Source organism: Neophocaena asiaeorientalis, unplaced genomic scaffold (assembly GCF_003031525.2).
Source record: "Neophocaena asiaeorientalis asiaeorientalis breed wild unplaced genomic scaffold, Neophocaena_asiaeorientalis_V1.1 scaffold5, whole genome shotgun sequence".
NCBI classification, from domain to species: Eukaryota; Metazoa; Chordata; class Mammalia; order Artiodactyla; family Phocoenidae; genus Neophocaena; species Neophocaena asiaeorientalis.
Genome location: NW_020174698.1, coordinates 8,520,948 through 8,546,425, shown reverse-complemented (window position 1 = coordinate 8,546,425; position 25,478 = coordinate 8,520,948). Strand labels below are relative to the sequence as shown.

General features: G+C 34.8%; 1 protein-coding gene across 4 annotated transcripts in view; it reads right to left on the bottom strand.

Moving 5' to 3' along the window:
• THEMIS (thymocyte selection associated) overlaps positions 1–25,478 on the bottom strand; it is a 188,825-nt gene that overhangs the window by 127,766 nt on the left and 35,581 nt on the right. For all 4 annotated transcript variants that reach the window (XR_003005103.1, XR_003005101.1, XR_003005102.1 and 1 more), the window contains exon 3: positions 3,207–3,665. Coding sequence is in view for 1 of the 4 variants with exons in the window: in XM_024759136.1 (XP_024614904.1) it covers positions 3,207–3,665 (459 nt within the window). In the remaining 3 variants the exon portion in view is untranslated. The remainder of the gene's footprint in view (positions 1–3,206; positions 3,666–25,478) is intronic.

The window sequence follows — 25,478 nt, the reverse complement described above, 5'->3', positions numbered from 1 at the left end:
TTGGGGTATACTTGCTTTACAATGGTGTGTTAGTTTCTGCTTTATAACAAAGTGAATCAGCTATACATATACATATGCTCCCATGTGTCTTCCCTCTTGCGTCTCCCTCACTCCCACTCTCCCCATCCCACCCCTCCAGGCTGTCCCAAAGCCCCGAGCTAAAATCCCTGTGCCTTGCGGCTGCTTCCCCCTAGCTATCTACCTTACTACGTTTGTTAGTGTGTATATGTCCATGACTCTCTCTCGCCCTGTCAAAACTCACCCTTCCCCCTCCCCTACATTTCTTTTTTATAAAGCCTAAATTTTCCCATTAGTAACATTAAAAACTAGTACTAGGAGTAGAATATCTTATATTTTCTCTATTTACTTGCTATGTTCTCTTTTCCACAAATCAATATTTCATAGCTTCCTATAGTTCTCAGTCTTTTCCATCTTGCTTTTCCCCCTTAGGTTTCTCTAAAATCTCCTACTCCTGACAGACCTATTCTTTTTCTTGTCACTTTAGAAAAGAAGGAATCAAGTCAAGAGGAGTTTGAACTGTGCCTGACACTCAAAGTCACTGGAAAACAACTTAGCAGGCAACATGCCCTTGACTTCAAGGCAAGTTCAAATCTTCAATATAAGAAAGAATCATGTAAAACAAGACCACAATTGATTAAAAAACAGTTTACATTTTATATTTAGAAGAAAAATGCCTATAACAACAATAATTTTTTAAATTTGACTTTTTGTGTTGGACACCCATCCTCTATTTTCAGGAAATATTCTGTAGTCAGTATACATGCAAAGCAGTCTCACACAGTATCTGTCCTGAAATTGCTATACAATGAGAACTAATGTTTAAAATAATCCTTAAGAAATTAAAGGTCCAAAATAATTAAAATCAAAATTCAATTTTAATATCATTAAAGAATGGAAATTGGACTAAAACATTTGGGGAAGGATTTTACTTCATCTAAAGGCTTTCTTCTGGGACCTTAGCTAACATGAAACCATATTTAAGTCCATCTAAACACTTCTGTTAATATCCCTTGCTCTTCTGTCAATGTTTATATGTAATAAACTGCACCACCATTCAACCAGCAGATCAAGCCAGAAGCCTGGGAATCAGGTTAACTTCTTTCCCCTTCCAATAGACCTTCAGATCTGGCTAGCTGTACTTCTGAAATACCCATTAAGAAGAGCTGTCCCTATCACTATTGTATTAACCCCCCAGTACTCTGCCACAGAACCAGTGGCCTCACTACAATTCTCCAACCTTGTTTCTCCAGCTGAAGAACCATTATTAATTTGCTCTTTGGACAAATGTTAACCCCTTAACATATATTTCAAGATCCTCCATGACTGATTCCACTACCCCATTGCATGTTTTGATATCTGTCTCAGCCTGCCTTCTCCTCTCTTGTCTCACACCAGGTGCACTGGAACCACAGTCTCTTGCTGACCTGCTTTCCTGCAAGCTGCGTCTGCTTCCTCCAATGTTGACCCCTCTCTCTCAGCCTGCCCATCTCCTATTCACCCTTCAGATCTTAGTTTAAATGTAATTTCCGCAGTGAAGGCCTTCGTGATCCCTAACCTAAATTCATTAAATGCTGTAACCATCTTGTTCATGTGCTTAGGTTCTGGGTTCGCCTTCATTTGCACCTGCATGATAGGAGATGCCAATGGTTTTAGAAAAATAACAAAATTTAAAATGAGAAAATGCTATCCATTTTTTAGGAAAACTCAGTTATCAATTTTGATTGTACATTTTGGGAAAACTGACAAAACACTAATGTGAGGTCTAAAGTTTGCTGCGACTTCAATATTTTGTCAACTTAAAAAAATAATCATGCTGTGGCCTCAATTTTTTGTGGTACAAAAAAAAATCACTACTTGAGTGGAATTCCTTACCTACACCTTTTGCTCAAATGAATTAATTGATTTCTGGTTAAATATATGTATGTAACAAAATTTAACATAGCTCTAAAACCTACTCAAAAGGCATGTCAAGTTTTCCACAATTGCATGTGACCAACAATATTAATGGGGGCAGAGATAAATAGAATTTGAGATATCCAAGGGGTACTCTTTGACCAAACATTTTTACATATTGCTTTTTTTCCCTCGGGTGTATTACATATAGTATCTTAATAGAACCTTATTTCATTCTCAAAACAACTCCAAGTCATAGACAAAAGGGATATCATCATCCCCTTTGTATAGACGCAGTTTACATGGCTCACCCAAAGCTACCACCTGTTAAGTTATTGACCAGAGTTAGAATCCAGGACTTTTTACTGCAAATACAGAACTCTTTGTTCCATACTTGTTATGCTTATGTGCCATAATCTTAAAAAGTCAAGGTGTTAATTTCTTTAGGATTACAATGCTCTCTCCAGCTATTCTTATTTTAAAATGCAAAAATCTTATGAAGATTACATATTAAAATACATTTATGTGGGAAGAGGGAAAGGGGGAGGATCAGGATAGGGGTATGGGATTAAGTTATACAAAGTACTATGTATAAGATAGATAAGCAACAAGGATATATTGTACAGCACAGGGAAATATAGCCATTTTTGTAATAATTCTAAAGGGAGTATAATGTATAAAAATATTGAATCACTATGCTGTACACCTGAAACTAATATAATATTGTAAAACAACTATATTTCAATAGAATCCTTTTAAACCCACACTTACGTGTGAATTAATTTGTCATATCATTTTCCCTTAAGTCAGAAGGACTCCAAGCTAATAGCAGGATTTATGACCAATGAGGGATGGCTGAAAAAAAAAAAAGAAAAAAGGCTCTCACAAAAATAGGAGTAAGGGACACATAAAGAAACTTTATGTGTCTTACCTCTTTTATGACCACCTCCATACAAGAAAGCTTCTTTCTAGCCAATTAATTCTCTATTCTAAAAAGTAGCTCTTTTCTGATCCTATTTAACTGGCAGTGATAAAAATAAATATTTTAATCTGTCTGTACCTGACAATTACAGCATTTTACATTTGGATAGCACCACACAATTTAAAATATTTGCTTACATACATTACTGAATTTGAGTCTTCATGATTTGCTTATTTATAGATGAGAATCTGACTCTCAGTGGGCTTAATGGGCAAGTCAGGGACAGAGTTCCATTCTTTAGACTAAAGCTTTTCTCTTTCCCAAACCCCACAATCATGTTCATAAAGCATCTTTCTCAGGGGATACTTACATTTCATCACACCTTGAATTTCATAAACAGGCTTGAGAATCACAGCACCATAAAAGCCTTTAGGGAATGGATTTGTTAAGTCCCACTTATTTGAAAAGTCTGTAAGTTTCACAGTTCGTGTTCTGTTCTTGGGGATCTTCCATTGGACAATTTCCTTTAGGGTATAAATATGTTCATCATCACATTCATAGAACTCTCCTTCTTGTGACAAAGGCAAAGTAAATGAGTGATTTTGATGATTCCTTAGCACACCACAGTTCACCATTATTTCTCCATTGATCTCTTCGACTGAGTTGAGCATGATTTGCTCACCTTGCTTTATGATGAGATTCTCTAGTTTTATATCCTTCTGATGATAGAAGCAAGGATGCCCCAGTCTACTCGGTCCAATATGGATGGTTCTTGTAATTTCTTCCATAGTGAGGTATGGAGTTTTATCAGCCACAATCTTAAAAAGACCTGAGAACAGAATTCTGTGAATTAGAAAGTTGTCATAAGAAAATCACAGCAAGAGAGCTATAAAACAAGTAAAACGTAGCATTTAAAAGTCATGTACCTTTTTCAAGATTAGAGATATTTGTTTCAATCTTGAATTCTTCTAGGTAAAATCTTAATGTATTTTCTGTAGGTTACTGGATTGTCAGATCCAGACAGGCCACATAGATGGAAAGGGGAAAATAGCGTGAGATAGAAAAGGCCCACTTCTTGGAAATGCAATCTGCATGAGATACTGGCTATCTCCCAACCACATGTGTGATCTTGGGCAGGGCATTTAATCTCTCAAGATCGCATTTTTAATTTTTAAAATGAAAGGATTGGATCAATATTTCCATATATATTCTCTGGAAACACCAAAATTAAAAGATATTCCAGAAGGAAACTGTTTCATGGTCAAATTAACGATTACAAAGCTATTACCTGGAACTAGCCCATGGTGATGGTTGTAACACATTGTGAATGCACGTAATGACACTAAATTGTACACTTTAAAATGGTAAAGTTGATGTTATATGCATTTTACCACAATAAAAAATATCTACATATTTCCAAGTAATTTAAGATTTCTCAGAAACTTTAGATGCACTGTGACTCACAAGAGGGGAATATAACATGCAGAATTTCCCAAATTTCTTTCATTCTAAAACTCTTGGGGAAACATTCATAAATAAAGTACAAAATAGTATGTCACGATATATTAGTGATCCACATAACTCTCCTTGAGAAATGCCAGGTTAGGTAGTTGTTCTGGATTGAATACTCTTGATTATATATCATTCATTCTTCTCATTACTTTTCTAATTTTGCCATGGTTTCACTATTTCAAATTTTTTCCTCTAATACTATTGGGATAGTCACTGACACAATGAATTTTTGTTCTTTAAGACACAGCTTTTTATGCTTGCATGTTTAAGTTTCATTCTTCTCTTTGAATTATTTTGCTTTTATTTTATAAGCACATGTGTTTTGTAGCACTTTCAGAAATTTATTTATTGAATAAATCTTAATAAATTCCAGAGAAAATAAGAACAAAGGAAAAATTAGGTAATTGCTTTGTTAACCTCAAAGTAAATTAATACAATTATTATATAATAGCATACACTAAGAAGGCAGTGTATAAAGAATCCTACTAGAATGATATAGCTTGTAAAAGTTATTTATTCATTTAGTCAAAAATACAGTCCAATTATATTTATCTATGTATCAAATTATTATTAACCAGGTTACAATGTCTTTTATGTGTATTTTGGGTTATAGTACAAAGATTTATGATGTTATTTTTTAGTCGATCTTTGCTCAAATGAAAAAAATACAGGATTTTGGTTACTTTTAAATATAGATGTCCTGAAAAAGTGGGTGATACAATCCTGGCAAAGGCTGAGGAAGGTAGCATGTGCAATCTGTCCTGAAAACCTTTATAAATCGAATAGTGTTCATTCCCTGCATGGTGTGCTTGAAGACAGTAAGGCAAAGAAACATTTACTTTGAAGGAACTTCTTATTTTATTATGTCTTGTATCAGGGAAAATCCAATAAAATAGTACTCTCGAATCCTCCACAGTAACTGAATTTGTGTGTGTGTGTGCGCGTGCCCGTGTGCAAGTACATGCACATGTTTAATCTCATTTGTTTCCATGTGAAGATTTATTTCTAAGAGTCCACAGTCATCATCAGGGTATAAAACATTCAGCAGTTTTTGTGAAATAAGTTTAAGTAATAGCTACCTAGAATCTCATAAGCGTAGAGAAACATGGTTTCATTTCTATCCTCGCTATATTGATGACATAAGTCACAGAAGAATTAAGTCAGCATCTTCTTTCCTGGGGAATTGGGTTCACCTAAGGTAATAACAGCCCCAAAATGTTATGAAGTAGAAAAAGCCTGAAACCCTAAGGGCCACTATTATTTCAAGTTAATCACACACTTCAGAGCTGTCTTGTTGGATGTCTCTATTGCAAGAAAAATCTAAGAAATCTGTGTGTTTTCCCTTAGGAGATGATTAAGGACACAGTTTAGCATGCTAAGTGGCAGAGTACAGGAAAAATATTTTATTAACATTTCTTTATATGTTATTGCAGCCAGTCCAAAGAGTGCCTTCTTACAAACAGCCACTCGATACCGTATAAACTAGGGCAAGTATATACAGCTATATATGTATACATACATATATATGTGAATGATGTCATATTGGAACTTTAATTTCAGAAGAAACTATAGCACCATAGATATGATCAGCTTTAAATTCAACCAATTTTTTCTCCATCTTTTTCTCAGAGTGTAATAATAGTTTTATACAAGAGAAAATATAATTTATTTTTTCAAAACACAAAACAAAACATATTTCAGGAGCTGAGTGATCATTAGAGAGATAATAAAATAAGCCAATATGTAATCCTCACAATGTAAGTTAAAAAGCAGGAAGAAAATAGATTTCTATTTCCAAATTTGATTGTCACCTATTAAAATGGATATTCGTGTTATTTTTACCTAGGAGAAATTGTTCATAAGGAGTATGTTACTTGAGAAACAAAAATTATGAGGAAATGCAATTAGTTGATCTGTTGAAAAATAGTCAATAAGTAAATTTAATCTTTAAGATCTTGTCCCTGAATCTCAGGCTTTTGGGGAGTTTATATTTTTATCCAATTCTTAATGATCTGCAATCATTATTGTTAATAGTAACAATTGAAATTTGCTTAAAAAGTCGCAAGCTTGAATAATTTTCTTCATATGCATCATTTATATTCTTTCAAGAACAGTAAAACAAATATTATTACTGGGGGATATAAAAACGGTCATGATTTTCATAGTCATGGCTATGGAATCTCAAGCCAAACCTTTTAAATCCAAGTCTCATAATCTTACCTCCACATCAGGCCACCTCCCTGTCACACAAATGACTTGCAAGGACATTTCCTATGAGAACATGTTTATTCCAGTTCACAAGATATGTATGTGGGTCTCACAGGTTGGCCCTCCCTTTGCATTGGTCGGCCTTTCCAGACCCTCCAGTATGAGAAGAGCAAAAATAACTTCCTGGTTCAGAGTGAAGAATTTACACTCATCAGATTTTTTCCTACTTTTTTCTCTAACTCATCAATTCTCACCCAAATAGGGAGTAATTTAAAAAATTAAAATTTCCACCTGTGTATCCCAATACTATTTATATACATAAGATCATTGTGTATGATGTTATGTGTGAAAGGAGTTCACAATCTTTTTTCTTTGTCTAATCTCTAGCTTGCTTTCAGTTCCAACCAAATATATTCCCTCTATCTCTGAGATAAGGAATCTTAGAGTGAATTTTATGTACTAATTCTCATCTTCCTCTCATATTATCAAAATTAGGATTGTTAAAATATTAGCAGCTTAGAATGTGCTGGAAATTTACATGTCTGATAGAATTCAATTTTCCAAATTACAATACGAGGTAGCTAGAAATAAAAAACAAACACTTCACAGATAACCACAGGAAAGCTTGAAGAGATACCATAAATTCTCTATCATCACACAGCTCATAAGATACAAGTAGGATTTTGTGTCTCTAAAGCTCAAGGGCTTAATCACATGGTTACATATTTAAGCCTTTCATTATTATTGTAAATCGTAAATTGTTTGTGCAGCCTTTCACCGTCCTTTTGGGTGCAGAAATTCTTAGAACTTTTTAAAACAAGCAACATAAGAAAGTGAACTTCACTGATATTTGACATTGATTGGCACTAGTCTCATCTCCTCATACATCAGATGGCCACGTGCCTGGAGGTACAGGCACGCGGGAGGCCTGGGAACTGCACAAGCTGAAGGGGTTGACAGCGCTGTCCACAAGATCATGTTCTTTGAGTGTGCTGCAGACCACCTGGCCATATGTAAGTGGGTTTCCAGAATACATTATCACAGTTTTTAAATAAAGTAAATCTCACAAAATGGATAAATGCCTTCACACATCTCTTGCAAAGAAATCATGTATTGAAAATAAAACTAATATAAACACAAATGAACAAAAAAAAGGACAAAGTCTACATTTCTACTCTCACTCAATCTCTTCTTTAGCCGTATTATGAAATAAAACAATGACACTCTCGTCTAATAAAATATGAAGAGTGGCTGAAACTTCTTTAACACTTTAAAGTTATCAACATGTGGATTCACATCCACTATCATCATAAAGAAATTTGCCTTTGAGATATAGATGAACAACACATCAAATATACATGCATATATATGCATAGCTGCCATAATTTTAAATAAATACATATATATTTGAGATACTGCTCAAAAATTTCTAATGGACTGAGCTATGTGAAGGAGAACATTTAGAGACAAATCAGACTGCTACATATTTTTGATCATGTGTCTTGTCTCTCTGCCAATAAAGCAAAGTGTGTTTCACTTATTTTTGTGAGTGTATGCCTCTGCCTCTTTAAAATGGCAATTTGTCCTGCAATCAAGTTCCTAAGCATCCTCGTTATTTTATACTTGCCTATATAGGTTTCTCATTCCACATTTTCCTATTATTTTGTTACATTTCCAAGACAATTCTTAGGTCAGCACATCCTACAAAAACGATCTTCTTCAAGACTATCCCAAATCTGGTATTTTGACTAGAATCCTAGCTCAAGCATCTCTATGTAACTTCAGATTAAAACGAGATGCATGAAATACCCTATCAAAGCAAAAAACTCAAAATTCTTGAGCAAAGTAATGAAACATATAATAATAATAATGTCCAAACTGTGAGAAAATTCTCCAGATTTCTGAGATTACTGAAAATCATCAACTAATGAGTGATTCAAACAATCTTGACAGAAGTCTCCAAGAGCAGAAACAAGGAATGTGAGGAAAGTCAAATTCATAAGAAAATTTTGTGTAGTAATTTAATGGAGTATTTAGGAGGGGGAGAAGACATATCTAAGACGGTGACCAAGTTTGTTAAGTGTTAGATGCTAAGTGTGGCTGTAGAATTCCTACGTGTTAATGTCTTTACATGTATAATGAAATCAGAATGATCTATAATAGCTATTAACAATTTTTAATAGTTCTTTTACCTGGTGATAAAAAGAATAAATCGTAAAATCTTTTGATTCATTTTTACCTCAATGGTTCAACCACTGCATGAAAGAGACCTTTATTTTCCCAGTAAAGCCTTGAAAGGAGTGATATGCAATATCTAATACATTTGAGATATTTAACAAATAATTTACATTAATAATGTTAGACTTTGAAATCAAATGATATAATTTGATATCAATGCCTAAATCTCTGTTATAATCATGGCTTTACTATTAAAAGTGCCATACATCCTTGTTCATGTTAAAGCTTTCTCTCTCCTAAGCAGTGAGAACGAGTAATAGACCTAGGATGAGGCGAGAAGATGTCAGAAATTCTTCTTCTCATAAACCTTGGCAAGAGCACAGTTCTCTGGACTCTTACAGTTCTCCAGAGCACTGCCCCTTTTGTTAGGAGAAGACACATAGAGGTTTCAGGACTGGAAAGAACGCCCACAGACATTAGATCCCCCAAATCTCTCTCGAGGCTTTATTAGGAGACCGTCAAAATATCACACATTTACTACTCCTGGCTCTTGCTGACTTCAGGCAATAGAATTTTCAGGCCCAGCAACACACTACTATCCCAATAGGAAAGTGAAGTGGTTAAAAGTATGAATTTTTGATTCAAACAACCTGGGTTTAAGTTTGGCCTCAGTCCTTTCCCCACTGTGTAAACTTGAGAACTTAAACTCTCAGGGTTATAATTTCCTTTTCTATAAAATGCAGAAAATTGTTTCACCTACCTCATAAAGTCATTGTGATGATTAAATGAGTCAATACATGTAACATGCTTAGATAGCACTTGACACAGAGCAAGCACTGAAAAAGCAAAATACAAGAAATAATAGCTATTCTTTCATACCATTTTCTTTCACTCTGGAATTCTAAGCCATTGTAGGATGGTTATAACATCAGAGAGATGAATACTTACAGGGCCAAAGAGGATCCAGTTTGGATCAAATTAGATGAGACAAAATATGTAGAATCCACAGTTCAGTATCTGACACAGGCTGAGCAAAAAGTGTTCCCAGCTACCATTACAGATTTTGCCAGAGTGTTTGATTATGGAAAAGAGCCTCAGGTGACCTCTTTAGGTGCACTGCCTTTGGGGAAATATTTCCAGGTGGCTTTGAGGAATTTGTCTGACTCCAGGCTTTGATAAATTGCTTAGAATTTGACCACCAAAATTTTATGCCCATAATAAGCAGATTATAGGGAGATGTAAGCACATTTTAAATGCAAATATTGTGCTGGTTGTAGTTATTCACAAGGTATACATTATACACAGTTGCTGAAGTTCCCTTGAACAAAAGAAGCAGCAAAATGCCAAGGCATTTTTGAAAATGTGTTTTATTCATGGCTCTGAAGGGTAGTTGAAGCCAACTGAGGGAGGAGTATACCCTCCCTCTATTTTAATGATCTTAATTTTGCTAATGGAATGTTAGTGGAAAGAGTTTGGGAGCCATGTGGTGCTGATTGCGTTGTTCAGTATTGATGTTGCTTGCAAATTAAATGTACCTAAGTAGCCACCTGTTTATGCTTATGATTATATAAAACCCCATATGTTTCCCTCTCTACAAATGGGAGGTAAATATTGAAAAAATTATTCTGGTGTGAAGGGTGAAAACAGCAGCAATTCTTCTATAACTGTCAACATATGCTGTGGTGTTTCCTTTAATGTTGTGCTTTGTCTGACATATTTGCTGATTTTTACCATGCAGTGTTTAAAAAAATCTGTTACCCATGGTTATGCAAAACAATTAAAAATCAGTTTACATTAAATTCAAATTAGGAAGAGAGGTAATTTTCCAACGTAACCATAAGTTTTAAATGGATTTCAGAGCTTAAGATTTAAATAGATTTTGATTTGCACAATAAAGAGAACCAAACTTTTTTTTTCCTAAATTCGCCAGCATATATAAAGGAACATTTTCTTCCTAAGCACATCCTTTTGATCCCATATTACTAGGCAACCAAAAAACTAACTCGACTAACATAAATTTGAAAATCCCACCTGAAATTGGCAATAACTCTTCAACTGGCAAGCCCACCATCATTTCCACTGGATTGGCTCTGGAAAACAGTTTGCTGGACCTCATACAGAAGATCTGACTGGGTATTTAGTCAGCAAGAGCTCAAGAGCAGTTTTTGAGATGTCTTGTTTGAGCATTGGGAGATCCGGCGCAGGTAACACCTTTGGAACTAGTTCAGACTATTCAGAGATATGCCCCGACTATAGCTTGCAGGAAAGATCAGAGAGCCTGGACTTGCTGTTGTTGATCACTTTAGACACTACAGATAAACAAATTGGAGCTTCATATGGTTAATATCTGATCAAGAGGGATTTAAATGTCAACTGTCTAGCAGCCTAGACGTGACAGTCTCTAACTTCCCAATAAAGTATCGCAAAAAGACACAGAATATGTTAGAAAGAGATGAAAATTTACCCCATCATCAAAAACTAAGCATAACAGATCAGCTGCCCCCAAAGGCCAGAAGAACTTATTTTCATAATAAGGAAGATAGAGCTGAAATGAGAACATTAGAGGCCTAACCATGCTGGGTCTCATGAAACAAAGAAACCTCTCTAAAGTTTTTTAAAGATATTTAACAATCACTGAGTACCCTCTACAGCCCAAAGTTTGTAGTAAGCACTTAACAATTACCTCTTTTCATTTATTTAAATTCATGTTGCTAAAAAAAAAAAAAAAACCTGAGACAGAGACACTGAAAACCCTTAAACTGTATACTTAAAACAGCTGAATGTTATGCTATGTAAATTATAGCTCAATAAAGCTGTTAATTTAAAAAGTGGGAGTGAGGAAGGATGGACAGTTAAGTAATAGCTTGAAAAAAGCAGGTAGATGGGCCCTGTCATTAGTTCCTGGTGGGATGTAAATTGGCAGAATCTTTATTGAATGTGATTTGGCAATATGCATCAAAAGCTTTAAAAACATTTTTACTTTTGAAGTCATAATTTTATGTATATGAAATTATCATAATAATCAGAAATGCAGGCAAAACTTCAGTTAAAAGGCTGTTCATTATAGCATAAATTGCAAAATGACCATGTTTGGAATGGATTTATTAATTATGGTATAAGCATATGATGGACTATTATACAGAAAATAAAAATTATGTTTTGAAGAATATTTAATGACATAGGCAAGTCCTCAGAAATAGACTTACTTCTCATTATATTAAAACATGTCTGTATGTGTGTAGGTGTACTACTGGAAAACAATAGAAGGAAACTAAATATTAATGCTAAACAGCTTTGGTGATGAGATTATAGGGAGCTATGCTCTCACCCCTGCATTTTCTTCCCTTTTCTAACTTTCTACAAGATAGATGTGGCATTGGTAAATTTGGGAAAAATCAATACATTTTATAACTTCAAAAAGTTGTGTTCCTTATGTCCATGCAAAAATCTACACATGGACATTTATAGCAGCTTTATAGTTGCCAAAACTTAGAAGCAACTAAGATGTCGTTCAGTAGGTGAATGGATAAATAAACTGTGGTACATCCAGACAATGGAATATTATTCAACGCTAAAGAGAAATGAGCTAGAAAGCCATGAAAAGACATAGGGGAACTGTAAATGCATATTACTAAGCGAAAGAAGCCAATCTGAAAAGACTACATAGTCTATGATTCCAACTGTATGACATTTTGCAAAAGGCAAAACTATGGAAACAGTAAAAAGATCAGTGGTTGCCAGGGGTTGTGAGGGAGAGAGGATGAACAGACCGAACACATAGGATTATTAGGGCAGTGAAAATACTCTGTATGATGCCATAATGGTGGATACATGTCATTTGTCTAAACCCATAGAACATACAACAACAAGAGTAAACTACAATGTAAACCAAGAACTTGAATGATTATGAGGTGTCAAGGTAAATTTGTCAGTTGTAACAAGAGTACCACTCTGGTAGGGGATGTTAACAATGGAGGAGACTGTGCATATGTAGAGGTATGGGAAATCTCTGTACTTTATGCCAATTTTGTTGTGAAAGCCTAAAATTGCTCTAAAAAATAAATTCTACTGAAAAAAATCTTTTGTTCCAATGACAGAACCTCTAAACCTCTGATATGTAATTATGTATAAATACAGTAATGTGTTTTGCCAATGTCCACTTCAGGAAATGAAGACCGAGTAGACAATTTGTTTGGACAGTCTGGTTCCTCTCATGAGAGTTCCTCCATGGTGATACTGTTGAGGCAACACCATAAAGAGCTTTGAAGGAATTGTGCATGAAAGATAAGGAGATGGTAAGAGCAAAAAGTGATGAGATAGATTTTTAGAAGATGTGCACAAAATATTAATACTATGAGAACTTATAGAACAGTGCCAGTTGTAGAAAAGCCTATTTTAAAATGATATTTCTGACAGAATTCCGTTCTGATTCTCAAATGTACATGGGTGAGTGAAAAGAACATTTTGACCTAGAACTGCACTCCATTCGTGTTCCAGATAATATATATTTTAGTTATCAAAAGACCAAAGACTTAGAAAAAAAATCTGATCATGTACTGAAGAGAAGAAAACATAGGCCAATAAAAAAATGGAACTAAAAATTAGTGTAAAAGTCTGATTTTTTTGTGCATTTAGATTACTTCACATTTTCTTGCATCGTATATGCAGAATACCCCTTTTTGTCTAGGAAAATATTTTGTATAATAAGCATAGATGAATCTATTTTGCTTAAGTGAGCACAGTGGGGAAGAGATGCCTTAAGAGAGGTTGACCAAGAAAACTTGGAAGAATGGTCCATGATTCCTTGAATAGAAAATTGTCCAAAAAGCAGGGAGCCCTATTTAGGGCTTTTCTGAATCATGTGTCATCATAACATCCAGATGGAAAAATAAGAACAAATTCTGCCCTGTAGCTTACTTCTTTTAACATAAGTCATTTAAAAAACAGAAGACAAAAAGTTATTTACTATAAAGCTATCAAATATATTTTAAATATTTTTATATAATTTTCCTATCAGGTCCCTTTATAAACAGATGTTATAGTTAAAAAATAGCTACAATCACAAAATGGCTAAATGTGAAAGATTTAGTCATTTCAACGGTACATGAAATATAATAAATCACCACTGAATAAAATATTACATGTTTTCGATTAAGTACAGAGTTTCCCAAATGAAACAATGAGAAAACTCATTCTGAATTTTAAGTGAATTATTATTAAATATATTTAATGTATGAATGTACATATATTATGTATGTATTAGGTGTTTTGGTATCCATGCATAAAGGAGCAAGTTTCATAAATGTTAATAATTTAACCTTAATCTATTTCTTGAAGAAATAATTATATTATTAATCCAATTTTGTCATTGGTTATTCTTACTACTTTCCTATATTTTTCACATTTATAATTAAAATGATTTTGGAAACAGTCTTACTGCTAAGGGATATAGATATGTTGGGAGATAATCCTCCACAGCATTTCTACATGCCTCAGAAACTGGAGGTAAAATATTTGTTTCCTGACCAGTATGGCAATGATAGGGAGTATCTCCTTCCTGAGAGGCATTTTAGGATACTAAAGTCTCCCTCCTCTCCTCCAAGGAGATTTTCTTACATCCCAAGGTAATAAAGACATGTTTTCTTCAAGGGCAAAGAATGGCAGATTGGCCATCAGCCTCTTATACTTTGGGGATTTCCTAAACTCAGTGTTCCTCCACTGTGCGTTGGGCACCCACCTGGCCTGTTCTATCTCACCCGTGGGAGATGGGGCTCAAGGGGAACCATTAAAGCATGATGCTCATGCTGTCTGCTGTACCATGAGGAATCAACTACTACATTCATATGGGCTTATTGTTTCATTACTGATCTAATTTATGAAGTGTGGCAAGTCGGCCTGGCAGCTGCAAGGCTACTTAAAGATGGCTTGACCTCTTGACAGATGAAGTCCATTTTTCCATTTATCTGGTAGAAATTAATTTATGTAGGAAGTAATGCCTAAAGTTTGTCTTTAAAGCATGACTCATATCCATTAAACATATGAAGGCAATTTTATAGTTAATAAATTTTCTAACATTCATTTAAAAATTCCTATGTCATGTTATTTAGGAGTAGCATTAATTTAGATTTTTTAACATTACAATGTTTACTGCATATAACAGGAAAGTTAGAAAGGATGTCACATATCCAGGGGATTTGTGGATCCCCATTATAACACTGATGTTGGTTGACAAAAAGACCATCTCACTCTTTTCTATGATTAAGCAAGAAGTGCTTCAGAGCACAGACTCTGGAACAGTTTAGATCTGTATTGGTGCTCTCCACTACAGTACCACAGTTGGAGCATTGTATTGAGCATTTGAAATTTGGCTACTTGAAATTTGCATGGCCAGACTTGATATGTGCTGTAAGTGGAAAATACATGCTGGGTTTTAGACTTAACATGAAAAGAATATAAAATATCTCAATAATTTTTCTATTGATTAGATATTAAAAGGATAATATTTTAGATACATATTTTTACCTAAAATACATTATTAAAATTAATTCACTTTTTTCTTTTTTTTTTTTACTTTTAAAAATATCTGTGCTAGGTAGCCTCTAAGATGGCTCTAATGATTCCTGTCCCTGTCACCTGGTTGTCACACCTTTGTGCAATCCCCTCCCAGATTGCACCAGCATGTGTCTGTCTGATCAAAAGAATATAGCAGAAGTGGTGGTATTTCACTTCTGAGATTAGGTTATAGACTGTGGTTTCCATCTTGGGCTTGCTCTGATCACTCACTCAGGGGAAACCCTATGGAGTGGACCATGTGTCAAAGAAGTGAAGCTTCCTGGGATAGCCACATAAATAATGTTGGATGAATACACATTATATTTCTATTCAACAGTGCTAGTGTAGATTTAACATAACCACTTACTTAACTATGTGATCTTGGGCAAGTTACTTGACCTTTCTGTAACTCTGTTTTTTCATATGTAAAATGTGAATTCAATTAGTAACCTATGTATACATAAAAGTGTTTAGAACAGTTTTATATGCAAAAGTATTTAGAACGGTGTCCGGCACATCATCAGGATTCTCATTTGAGAGTGTGATGTGGTCAGGACTGTAGAGTAGTAGAGAATGTTCCATGTCTAAGCTCTACTATCACATTTCTTACACATTTTGTTGCCTCCAGCAACAAAATTCCTCCACAATAATAAAATTCATAAAATATGATCTAAAATTTCAAACAGAAAAATATCTTCAATCTAGCCTTGTAATTTTAATGGTGGTTTTATAGATGTAACCACAACCTTCCTTGAACATATGGTTTAGAGATATTATGTAAACTTGCTGTTTAGAAATAAACTCCGTCCATCAGAAAAAAATGTATTGAAACTCTTTCAGGATATTTCTTATGTCTAAAGAGAAAGCATTTATTATTCATGCTTAATAACACTATATAGGAGGAACAAATATTTCCAAGAAGTAATCCAGAAATTTGGAACTTCATTATAACCCAAACATTACATGATTTACTGATCTATGTAGACAACGCAATCAACTACCAAATATCAGAATATATTTTTGCTGTGTTTGGCAAGAATGGCATGTTTCCTAGCTCATAAAAGGACTTAGCTATGAGGGCTGTCTTCTAAAATAACAAATTATGCTTCTAAAGCAGTATGTTTATTTCCATAAAGAACTGAAATGATTGCTTTTTATTTTAATATATTGAACATTTTTGAGATGACATAATAAAGATATATGGAAACATAACATTAATATAGGATACGCAACCAGTTATGTATATTGCAAGTTTAGTTTCCCACTCACATTTTAGTGAAAAATCACCTTCCAGCTTGTTCCCTTAAAGAGTCCTTGCCAAATTAACAAAGCTTTTCTTTCTTAATTGTTGCTTGAGTTTTCATTTGCTGGAGCTGCATCTATAAAGCTATATTTACTGGTTGAAGGCTGGATATCTTTCTTCAGTAGAGCATCTTTATTTGCAAAGAAAGGGTACCCTAGGTACCCTTGACAAGGTTATGGTCATCTTCATCAAAACTTTTGAACTACCAATGAGAAATTAAGGATCTGTGTTCATATACTTTACTTCAATACAGAACAGTGGATGATGTCAGTGTAATAGTGGAATAAGGACCTTTGAAAATTGTCTCCTCCAAAAAGCAGTAGAGAAACTGGTTAAAAAAAACAAAGTCAGGATTAATTTTTTCAGAATTCTGGAAATTAACCAAAGAATTGCAGCAATCTGGAGAACATTTCTTAATGAAAAAGTAGCTGAATCTTGGTAAGAACAGCAAACTTTGTGGCATCTTAACTTGCTTGTATCCCCATTCTTCCAAACCCCTTCAACTCCACAGTAGCCTTGAAAACCAACAGCCCGCAATCATGGCAAAGCCAGCAGCCTAGCAGTCACAAGATGGAGGAGACAGAAGTTGGAGTTCCTTCCAAGATCATTCTCAGAAAATTGTCATTATTTGATATGTCTGGTGACTTCCTGGAAGATTCTATTTGTAATGCTGTCTCTATTTGATCTATTTTGAGCTCAGTGAGTGGAAAATACTTGGCCTCAGAGCATTTGTCAAAAACAATGAGAGGCAATTATTTAATTTTTGTGGCTGCCTGCAGTGGTGTTTAACAGTTGGGGGGAAAAAATGGGCTAACCAAAAAGCCTAAAAGGAAAAGCTGAGGAATGCGATGTCTATAAGGACATTGAGAAGTTCCAACATATTCCTGGAAATCTAGAAGACCACATACATGTATATTACTGTGCACATGCCCAGAACTGTGTGCATGCTCAAGAAAGACCCGAGAAGTCTGTAAGCTCTCAAATCTGGTTGACTTTGAAGCGCTACATGAACAGGAAGTAAAAGCTAAGCAAGAGTTTTCAATTGCCTGGTTGAGTGTTGAAAGCATGCCTCCAAATGAACACAGAACCTCTTAACAAAGACTGGAGACTTCTTGGTTCCAGCTGTTTAAGGAAATATCTGTCCAGACATTCATTGCCCACCAAGCTAATTGAGCAGAGACTTCAATGACCACACATGACTAAGAATGCAGACTTTACAGATTTAGTTCAGAAAAGTCACTAAACAACCAGCAAAAACAAGCCCTGAGGAGGGAGGAGAATGCAACTTCTAGTGCTAACACATTATATTGTTGAAAATATCCAGTTTTCAACAACAAACTGTGAGACAGGCAAAGGAACAAGAATGTCTGGCCCGTAAACAAGGGGAAAGAAAATCAATCAATAGAAACTGTTTCTGAGGAAGCCCAGACACTAGAATTCCTGGAGAAAGAATTTAAACAGCTATATTAAATACGTTTTAAGAACTAAAAGAAACTATGTTTACAAATGAAAAGGAAGTATGGAAATACTTAATAAAGTATTTTATTAAGTCTTAGCAAATAGAGAATATAAGTCAAATTTGAAAACAGGTCAATTGAGACTATCCATTCTAAGAAATTAAAAAGTATGAAGAGAAATAAACAAAGCCTCAAAGACCTATGAGACACGATCAAGCATATAATACACCCTCTTTTTTTTTTCTTTTTATTGGCCGCACCCCACCACTTGTGGGATCTTAATTCCCTGACCAGGGATCGAACCCATGGCCCCTGCATTGGGAGCGTGGAGTCTTAAACACTGCACCACCAGGGAAGTCCACCATTAAGCATATCAATATGTGAATAATGAATGCCTCAGAAGGAGAGGAGAGAGGAAAAAGTGTAGAAAAAATATTTCAGGAAATAATAGCAAAAACTTCCAAAATTTGATGAAAAACATTAATCTACACATTTAAGAATCTCAACATACTCCAGGTGGAATAAACTCAGAGATCCATGGCTAGACACATCATGATTAAACTGTTGAAAACCAACAGTTAGAGAATTTTGAAAAAGGAAGAGGAGAAAAGATTCATCATATACAAGCGTTTCTCATAAGATTAAAAGCTAATTTCTACTTAGAAATCACAGAGGACAGAAATCACTGGGATGACGTACTTAAAAGTGCTGAAAGAAAAGGACTATTAACCAAAAATTCTCTGTCCAGAAAAAAAAAATCCTTTAAAACTAAAGGAGAAATGAAGACATTTCCAGATAAACAAAAACTGAGAGAATTTATCACTACCAAACCTGCCATACAAGAAACACTAAAGGGGGTCCTTTAGGCTGAAATGAAAGGACACAAGTCAGTAACTCTATTCCATGTGAAGAAATAGAGTATCAATAAAAATAACTCTGAAAGTAAATTAAAAGAAAATTTAAATGTATGTTTTGTTTTCAATTTTTTTCTCATATGTTATTTTAAAAACAATTGCATAAAAAATAGTTACAAATCTGTGCTGATAGGCACACAATGTATAAAGATGTAATTTTTATAATAATAAAAATTTGAACCAAGGGGTAAGAAACAGAGCTATATGGGAGCCAAATTTTATATGCTATTGGAATTAAATTCATTAATCCAAACTAGATTGTTATAAATTAAGACGTTAATTGTAATCCCCAGGCTACCACTGATAAAATAACTAAATATATATATGGGTATTTCTTAAAAACCACCAGATTTCTGGTTTCTGGCATGGCATATAAGGAGTTTGGAAGTTGTCACTCCGTCCTAAAAAAAAAAGTGAAAAGCTGAACAAACTGAAAAATCAACAACTATTCTTAGATATATCAGAGAAGTGAGATCACAGGACAAACTACTGCCTCCAAAACTGGAGAGACAGACAGGCAAGTACAGAGAATCTCAATTTACCACAAAAGAAACTGCTACAAAAACCAATACCGGGGTAGACAAATCCGACCTGTAATTGATGAATTGCTAGAGGCTCAGAGTGGACAAGTCTGAGAGTAAAAAATTCCAGGGGAACTTAGTCATATGGGGGCCCACAATTTTGTAAGTTTTACCACCAAAAACTTAACCAGACTCTCACAGTGAATATCAGAGAAAAATCCCCTCATGCTTCTGGTGGGGGGAAAGCAAAAGAAACCATTTTGAAATAGGCCAGAGCATTCTGTTCTTAATAAGACCTGCCCTCGAGAGAAACTATTGGTGTTTTATCAGGACTCATTGACCCAGAGGGATGAAAATACGCAACTAACACCCACCCTAGCCTTCCACTTAGGGAAAATACGCAACAAAAGCCCACTCTCACCTTTCCACTTGGGGAAAGGGAAATACCCAGCTTTAGCCTGCTCTGGTCTTCCACAGGGGAGAAGGGAAATACCCAACTCCAACCCACTCCAGCCATCCCATGCCACCTAAAGATGCAGAGAATGGGACTGAGAAGCATTTGTGAAGTTCACAATTCAGAGGCACAAGCTCACAAAAATACTATAACAATCATAGGACTAGAGAATGTTTCCGCTCCTACCACAGCTTACTGCCACATTACTAAAGGCCTATTCACTACAGCTCCTTTTAACCAGTACATGATGCCTAACCATCATGAAAAAAAGTATAAGGCATACTAAAAAAAGACAATTGAAGAGACAAATCAAGCATAGAATCAGACACAGATATGGCAGCAATGTTGGAACAATCAGACCAGGAATTTAAAACAATTATGATTAATATGCTAAGGTTTCTAGTGGATAAAGTACAACTGGTGGGCAACGTAAGCAGAGAGACAGAAGCATAAGAGAAAATCTAAATGAAGTGCTAGAGATCAAAAACACTGTAATGGAAATGAAGAATGCCTTTGATGGGCTCATTAGTAGACTGGACATAGCTGAGGAAAGAATCTCTGAGCCTGAGAATATATCAATAGAACTTTCTAAAACAGAAAAGCAGTGAGGAAAAAAATATAAAACAAAATCACAGAACAGAATATCCAAGTACTGTATGGCAACAACAAAAGGTGTAACATATGCATAATGGAAATAACAGAAAGAAAAGAAAGAGAAGTAAGAACAGAAGCAATGGGCTTCCCTGGTGGCACTAATAATCCGCCTGCCAATGCAGGGGATATGGGTTTGAGCTCTGGTCCAGGAAGATTCCCCATGCCACAAAGCAACTAAGCCCGTGCGCCACAACTACTGAGCCTGTGCTCTAGAGCCCAAGAGCCACAACTACCGAGCCCACGTGCCACAACTACTGAAGCCCACATGCCACAACTACTGAAGCCCACGTGCCTAGAGTCCATGCTCCACAACAAGAGAAGCCATCGCAATGAGAAGCCGGCACCACAACAAAGAGTAGCCCCTGCTCTCCACAACTAGAGAAAGCCTGCACGCAGCAACAAAGACCCAACGCAGCCATAAATAAATAAATAATTACATAAATAAATACATAAATTTATTTTTAAAAAACAGAAGAAATAATTAAAGAAATAATGATTGATAATTTCCCCCAAATTAATGTCAGACACCAAACCACAGATCCAGGAAGCTCAGAGAACACTAAACAGGATTCTAAAAAAAACTTCATAAGAACATCATATTCAAACTGCAGAAAATCAAAAGTAATGAAAAAATCTTGAAAAAGGTCAGAGGAAAAACATCTTACCTATCATACTTGTAGAAGAACAGAGGTAAGAATTGCATTTAACTACTCCTCAGAAACCATGCAAGCAAGAAGAGAGGAGGGTGAAATATTTAAAGCATTGAGGAAAAAAAACCCCACCAACCAAGAAATCTGAATCCTAATATCCTTTAAAAGTGAAGGAGAATTATAGACTTTCTCAGACAAACAACGACTGAGGGAATTTGTTCCAATAGACCTGCTTTGCAAGAAACGTTAAAAAAAGTTCTTCAGAGAGAAGAAAAATTATATGTCAGAAACTTGGAATTACATAAAGGGAAAGCAGCAGAAAAGGAATGAGTGAGGATAAAGTAAAAACTTTTATTTTCTTATTCTTAGTTAATCTTACAAATTTTGTTGCTCATAATAATAATATCAACAATGTATTCAATTATAATCTGAAAGGATCAATAAAATCTCCTAGAACTAATAAGTATAGCAAGGTTTCAAGATACAACGTTAATATACAAAAGTCAATCACTTTTATTTATACTAGCAATGAACAAGTGGAATTTGAAATTAAAGGCACAAACCCATTTACATTAGCACCAAAACAATGAAATAGGTATAAATCTGACAAAATATGTACAAGATCTATATGAAGAAGACTACAAAACTCTGATGAAAGAAATAAAAGAACTAAACAAATGGAGATATATTCTATCTTCATGAATAGGAATATATAATATTGTTTAGATGTCAGTTCTTCGCAGCTGCATCTATAGCTTTAATGCAATGCCGGTCAAAATCCCAGTAAGTTATTCCATGGATACTGACAAACTGATTCTGTGGTTTATATGGAGTGGCAAGAAACCTAGGATAGCAACATTAAAGGACAACAAAGCCAGAGAACTGAAAAGACTTACTATAAAGCTGCAGTAATCAACACAGTGTGGTACTGGTGAAAGAATAAACAAATCGGTGAAACAGAATGGATAGCCCAGAAATAAACCCATCTAAATATGGTCAACTGATCTTTGACAAAGGAGCAAAGGCAATACAATGGAGCAAAAATTGTATTTTCAACAAATGGTGCTAGAACAATTGGACATTCACATGTTAAAAAAAAAAAAAAAGAATCTAGACCCAGGTCTTAACAACCTTCACACAAATCAACTCAGAATAGATCACAGAGTTAAGTGTAAAATGCAAAACTATAAAACTCTTAAAAGATAATGTAGCAGAAAATCTAGATGACCTTAGGTTTGATGATGAATTTTTAGACATGACACCACAGGCAAAATCTATGAGAAAAATACCTGGTGGCGCAGTGGTTGAGAGTCCGCCTGCCAATGCAGGGGACATGGGTTCGTGCCCCAGTCTGGGAAGATCCCACACATCACGGAGCGGCTGGGCCCATGAGCCATGGCCACTGAGACTGCACGTCCGGAGCCTGTGCTCCGCAACGGGAGAGGCCACAACAGTGAGAGGCCCATGTACCACAAAAAAAAAAAAAAAAAAAAAGAGAGAGAGAAATAATTGATAAGCTGGATTTCATTTTTTAAAAATTGCTCAGTGAATAATATTGTCAAGAGAATGAGAAGACAAGCCACAGTCTGAGAGAAAATATTTGCAAAATATTTGCAAAGGACATACCTGATAAAGGACTTGTATCCAGAATACACAAAGATCTCTTAAAAGCCAACAATAATAAAACAAATAACCTTATTAGAAAGTGGGCAAAAGACATGAACAGATGCCTCACCAAAGAATGTGGCATGGCAAATAAGCGTATGAAAATATATTCAACATTATACGTCATTAAGGAATTGAAAATTAAAACAATAAGATACCATAATTGTATGCATATTAGAAGAGCCAAAATCCAAAACACTGACAGCATAAAATGCTGATGAAGATGCAAAGCACCAGGAATTCTCATTCATTGCTAGTAGGAATGCAAAATGATGCAGCCATTTTGGAAGACAGTTTGGCAGTTTCTTTAAACTAAACATATCCTTACCATATGGTCCAGCAATCATATTCCTTGGTATTTACCCAAATCAGTTGAAAATTAATATTCACACAAAAACCTGCATAATTTTATTCATAGTTGCATAGTTTTATTCATAATTGCCAAAACTTGAAAGCAACCAAGTTGTTCTTCAATAAGTGAATAGCAAAATGAACGGTGGTATATACAGACAATGAACTATTATTCAGTGCTAAAAAGATATGTTACACACCATGAAAAGACAGTGGTATTTTGATATTGAGGAAGCTGTGCAAATTTGAGACAGGTAGTATAGTGTATGGGAAGTCTTTGTACCTTCTGCTCAAATTTGCTAACGAACCTAAAATAGCTCTAAAAAATAAAGATTTTTTTTAAAAAAAGGGAAATAAAAGTGTACACTAGAAAATATCTATTTAACACAAAAGAAGGCAAAAATGGACAAATAGAGAAACACAAAAGACCTAAGACATATGGAAAACAAATAGCAAAATGGAAGATGTAAATCTTACACTATCAATAATTACACTAAATATAAATGGACTAAATAATTAAAAGGCAGAGGTTGGCAGAATGGATTAAAAAAAGAAAGCCCATCCAACTATATACTGTGTACAAGAGACTTACTTGTAGATTCATACTTCAGATTCAAAGACACAAGTTATTTGAAAGCAAAAAATAGAAGGTAGACCATGAACATAGTAACCAAAAGAGAACTGGAGTGACTACAGTAATATTAGAAAAAAAATAGATTTTAAAACAAAAATTGTTTAGAATATTATATAACGATAAAAGGGAAACTCCACCAAAAAAGGTAACAATTATAAACACATATAAACCTTACATCAGAGTCCCCAAATACATGAAGCTAGAGCTGACAGAATTGAAAAGAAAAACAGACAATTCAACAATAACAGTTGGAAACCTCAATACTCCACTTTCTAAAAGGGATAGAACTAGACAAAAGATCCACAAGGACATAGAATACTTGAACAATCCTATAAACCAACAGACATCTGTAGAACACTCTATACTACAACAGCAGAATATATATTCTTATTAAGTGAACACAGAGCATTCTCCAGGATAGGCCATATGTTAAGCCATAAAAGTAGTCTCAAAAGACAAAGTATGTCTTCTGACCACAATAAAATAAAATTAGAAACCATTAGCCCCCAAGAAATGGAAAATTCACAAATAAGGAAGGATGGTTTAAAAACATATTGGATTCTTCGAGTTTAAAATCTAACTGGGAGTCTATTGCTATATAGGATGGGGTAATGAGGAGTAATTAGAATTAAACAAGGAATAAGATTTCAGTTGAAAGGGAAAAAATATTGGAGCACTTGGAATAATCCTCTCCTCATACAGTTAAATTATTTTAATTTTCCAAACCTCAGCTCAAGAATAACATTCTCTGAAAAGCTTTCCCTGACTCCACCAATGATGATGACAAGGTTAATAATGGTAATATAAGCTGACACTTTTTTATAGCCCTTGTTATATGACAAGTATCACTCTAACCAATATAAATATATTTCAATATTTAATCCTCCCAACAACACTAAGAGATAGTATTATTATTCCCATTTTACATGAGAAGAGGGTAAATAATTTGGCAAGGTTACCTAACTAAGAAGTGACAGAGTTGGGATTCAAATATAATGATTCCAAAATCCATGTTCTGAAGCATAACCAACTGGAGTTAGATCCATCTTATCAAGACTCTCACAGAACCCATGCATACTTCAGTTATACCATAAACTACATTACGCTGTAACAGCTTACTAGATTGTCCTCTTTCACTAATCATTCATTGATAAACAATTATTCAACCAACAGGAAATTATTGAGCACGTTCCCTGTGCCAGAAAATGTGCTTGTTCATAGAAATAAAGCCACATATGTCATATTTCATCTGTCAAAGAGTTTTAGTCTCAAGCAGAGTTCAGCAAACTATAGTTCACAGGCCAAATTCTGTTGGCCACCTGTTTTTGTAAATAAATTTTTATTGAACCACAACTGTGCTCATTGGTTTATGTAGTGCTCATTGGTTTATAAACCAATTGGTTTATATTGGTTTATCTGTAGCTTCTTTCATGTTACAACATCAGACTGGAGTAGTTGTTATAGAGACCATTTGGCAGGCAAAGTCTAAAATATTTACTATCTGGTACTTTACAGAAAAAGTCTGCCAACCCTGGTCTAAAGAATAAGACAAATAAGAAAATCATTAATTACTACCCAATAAGGTGCAT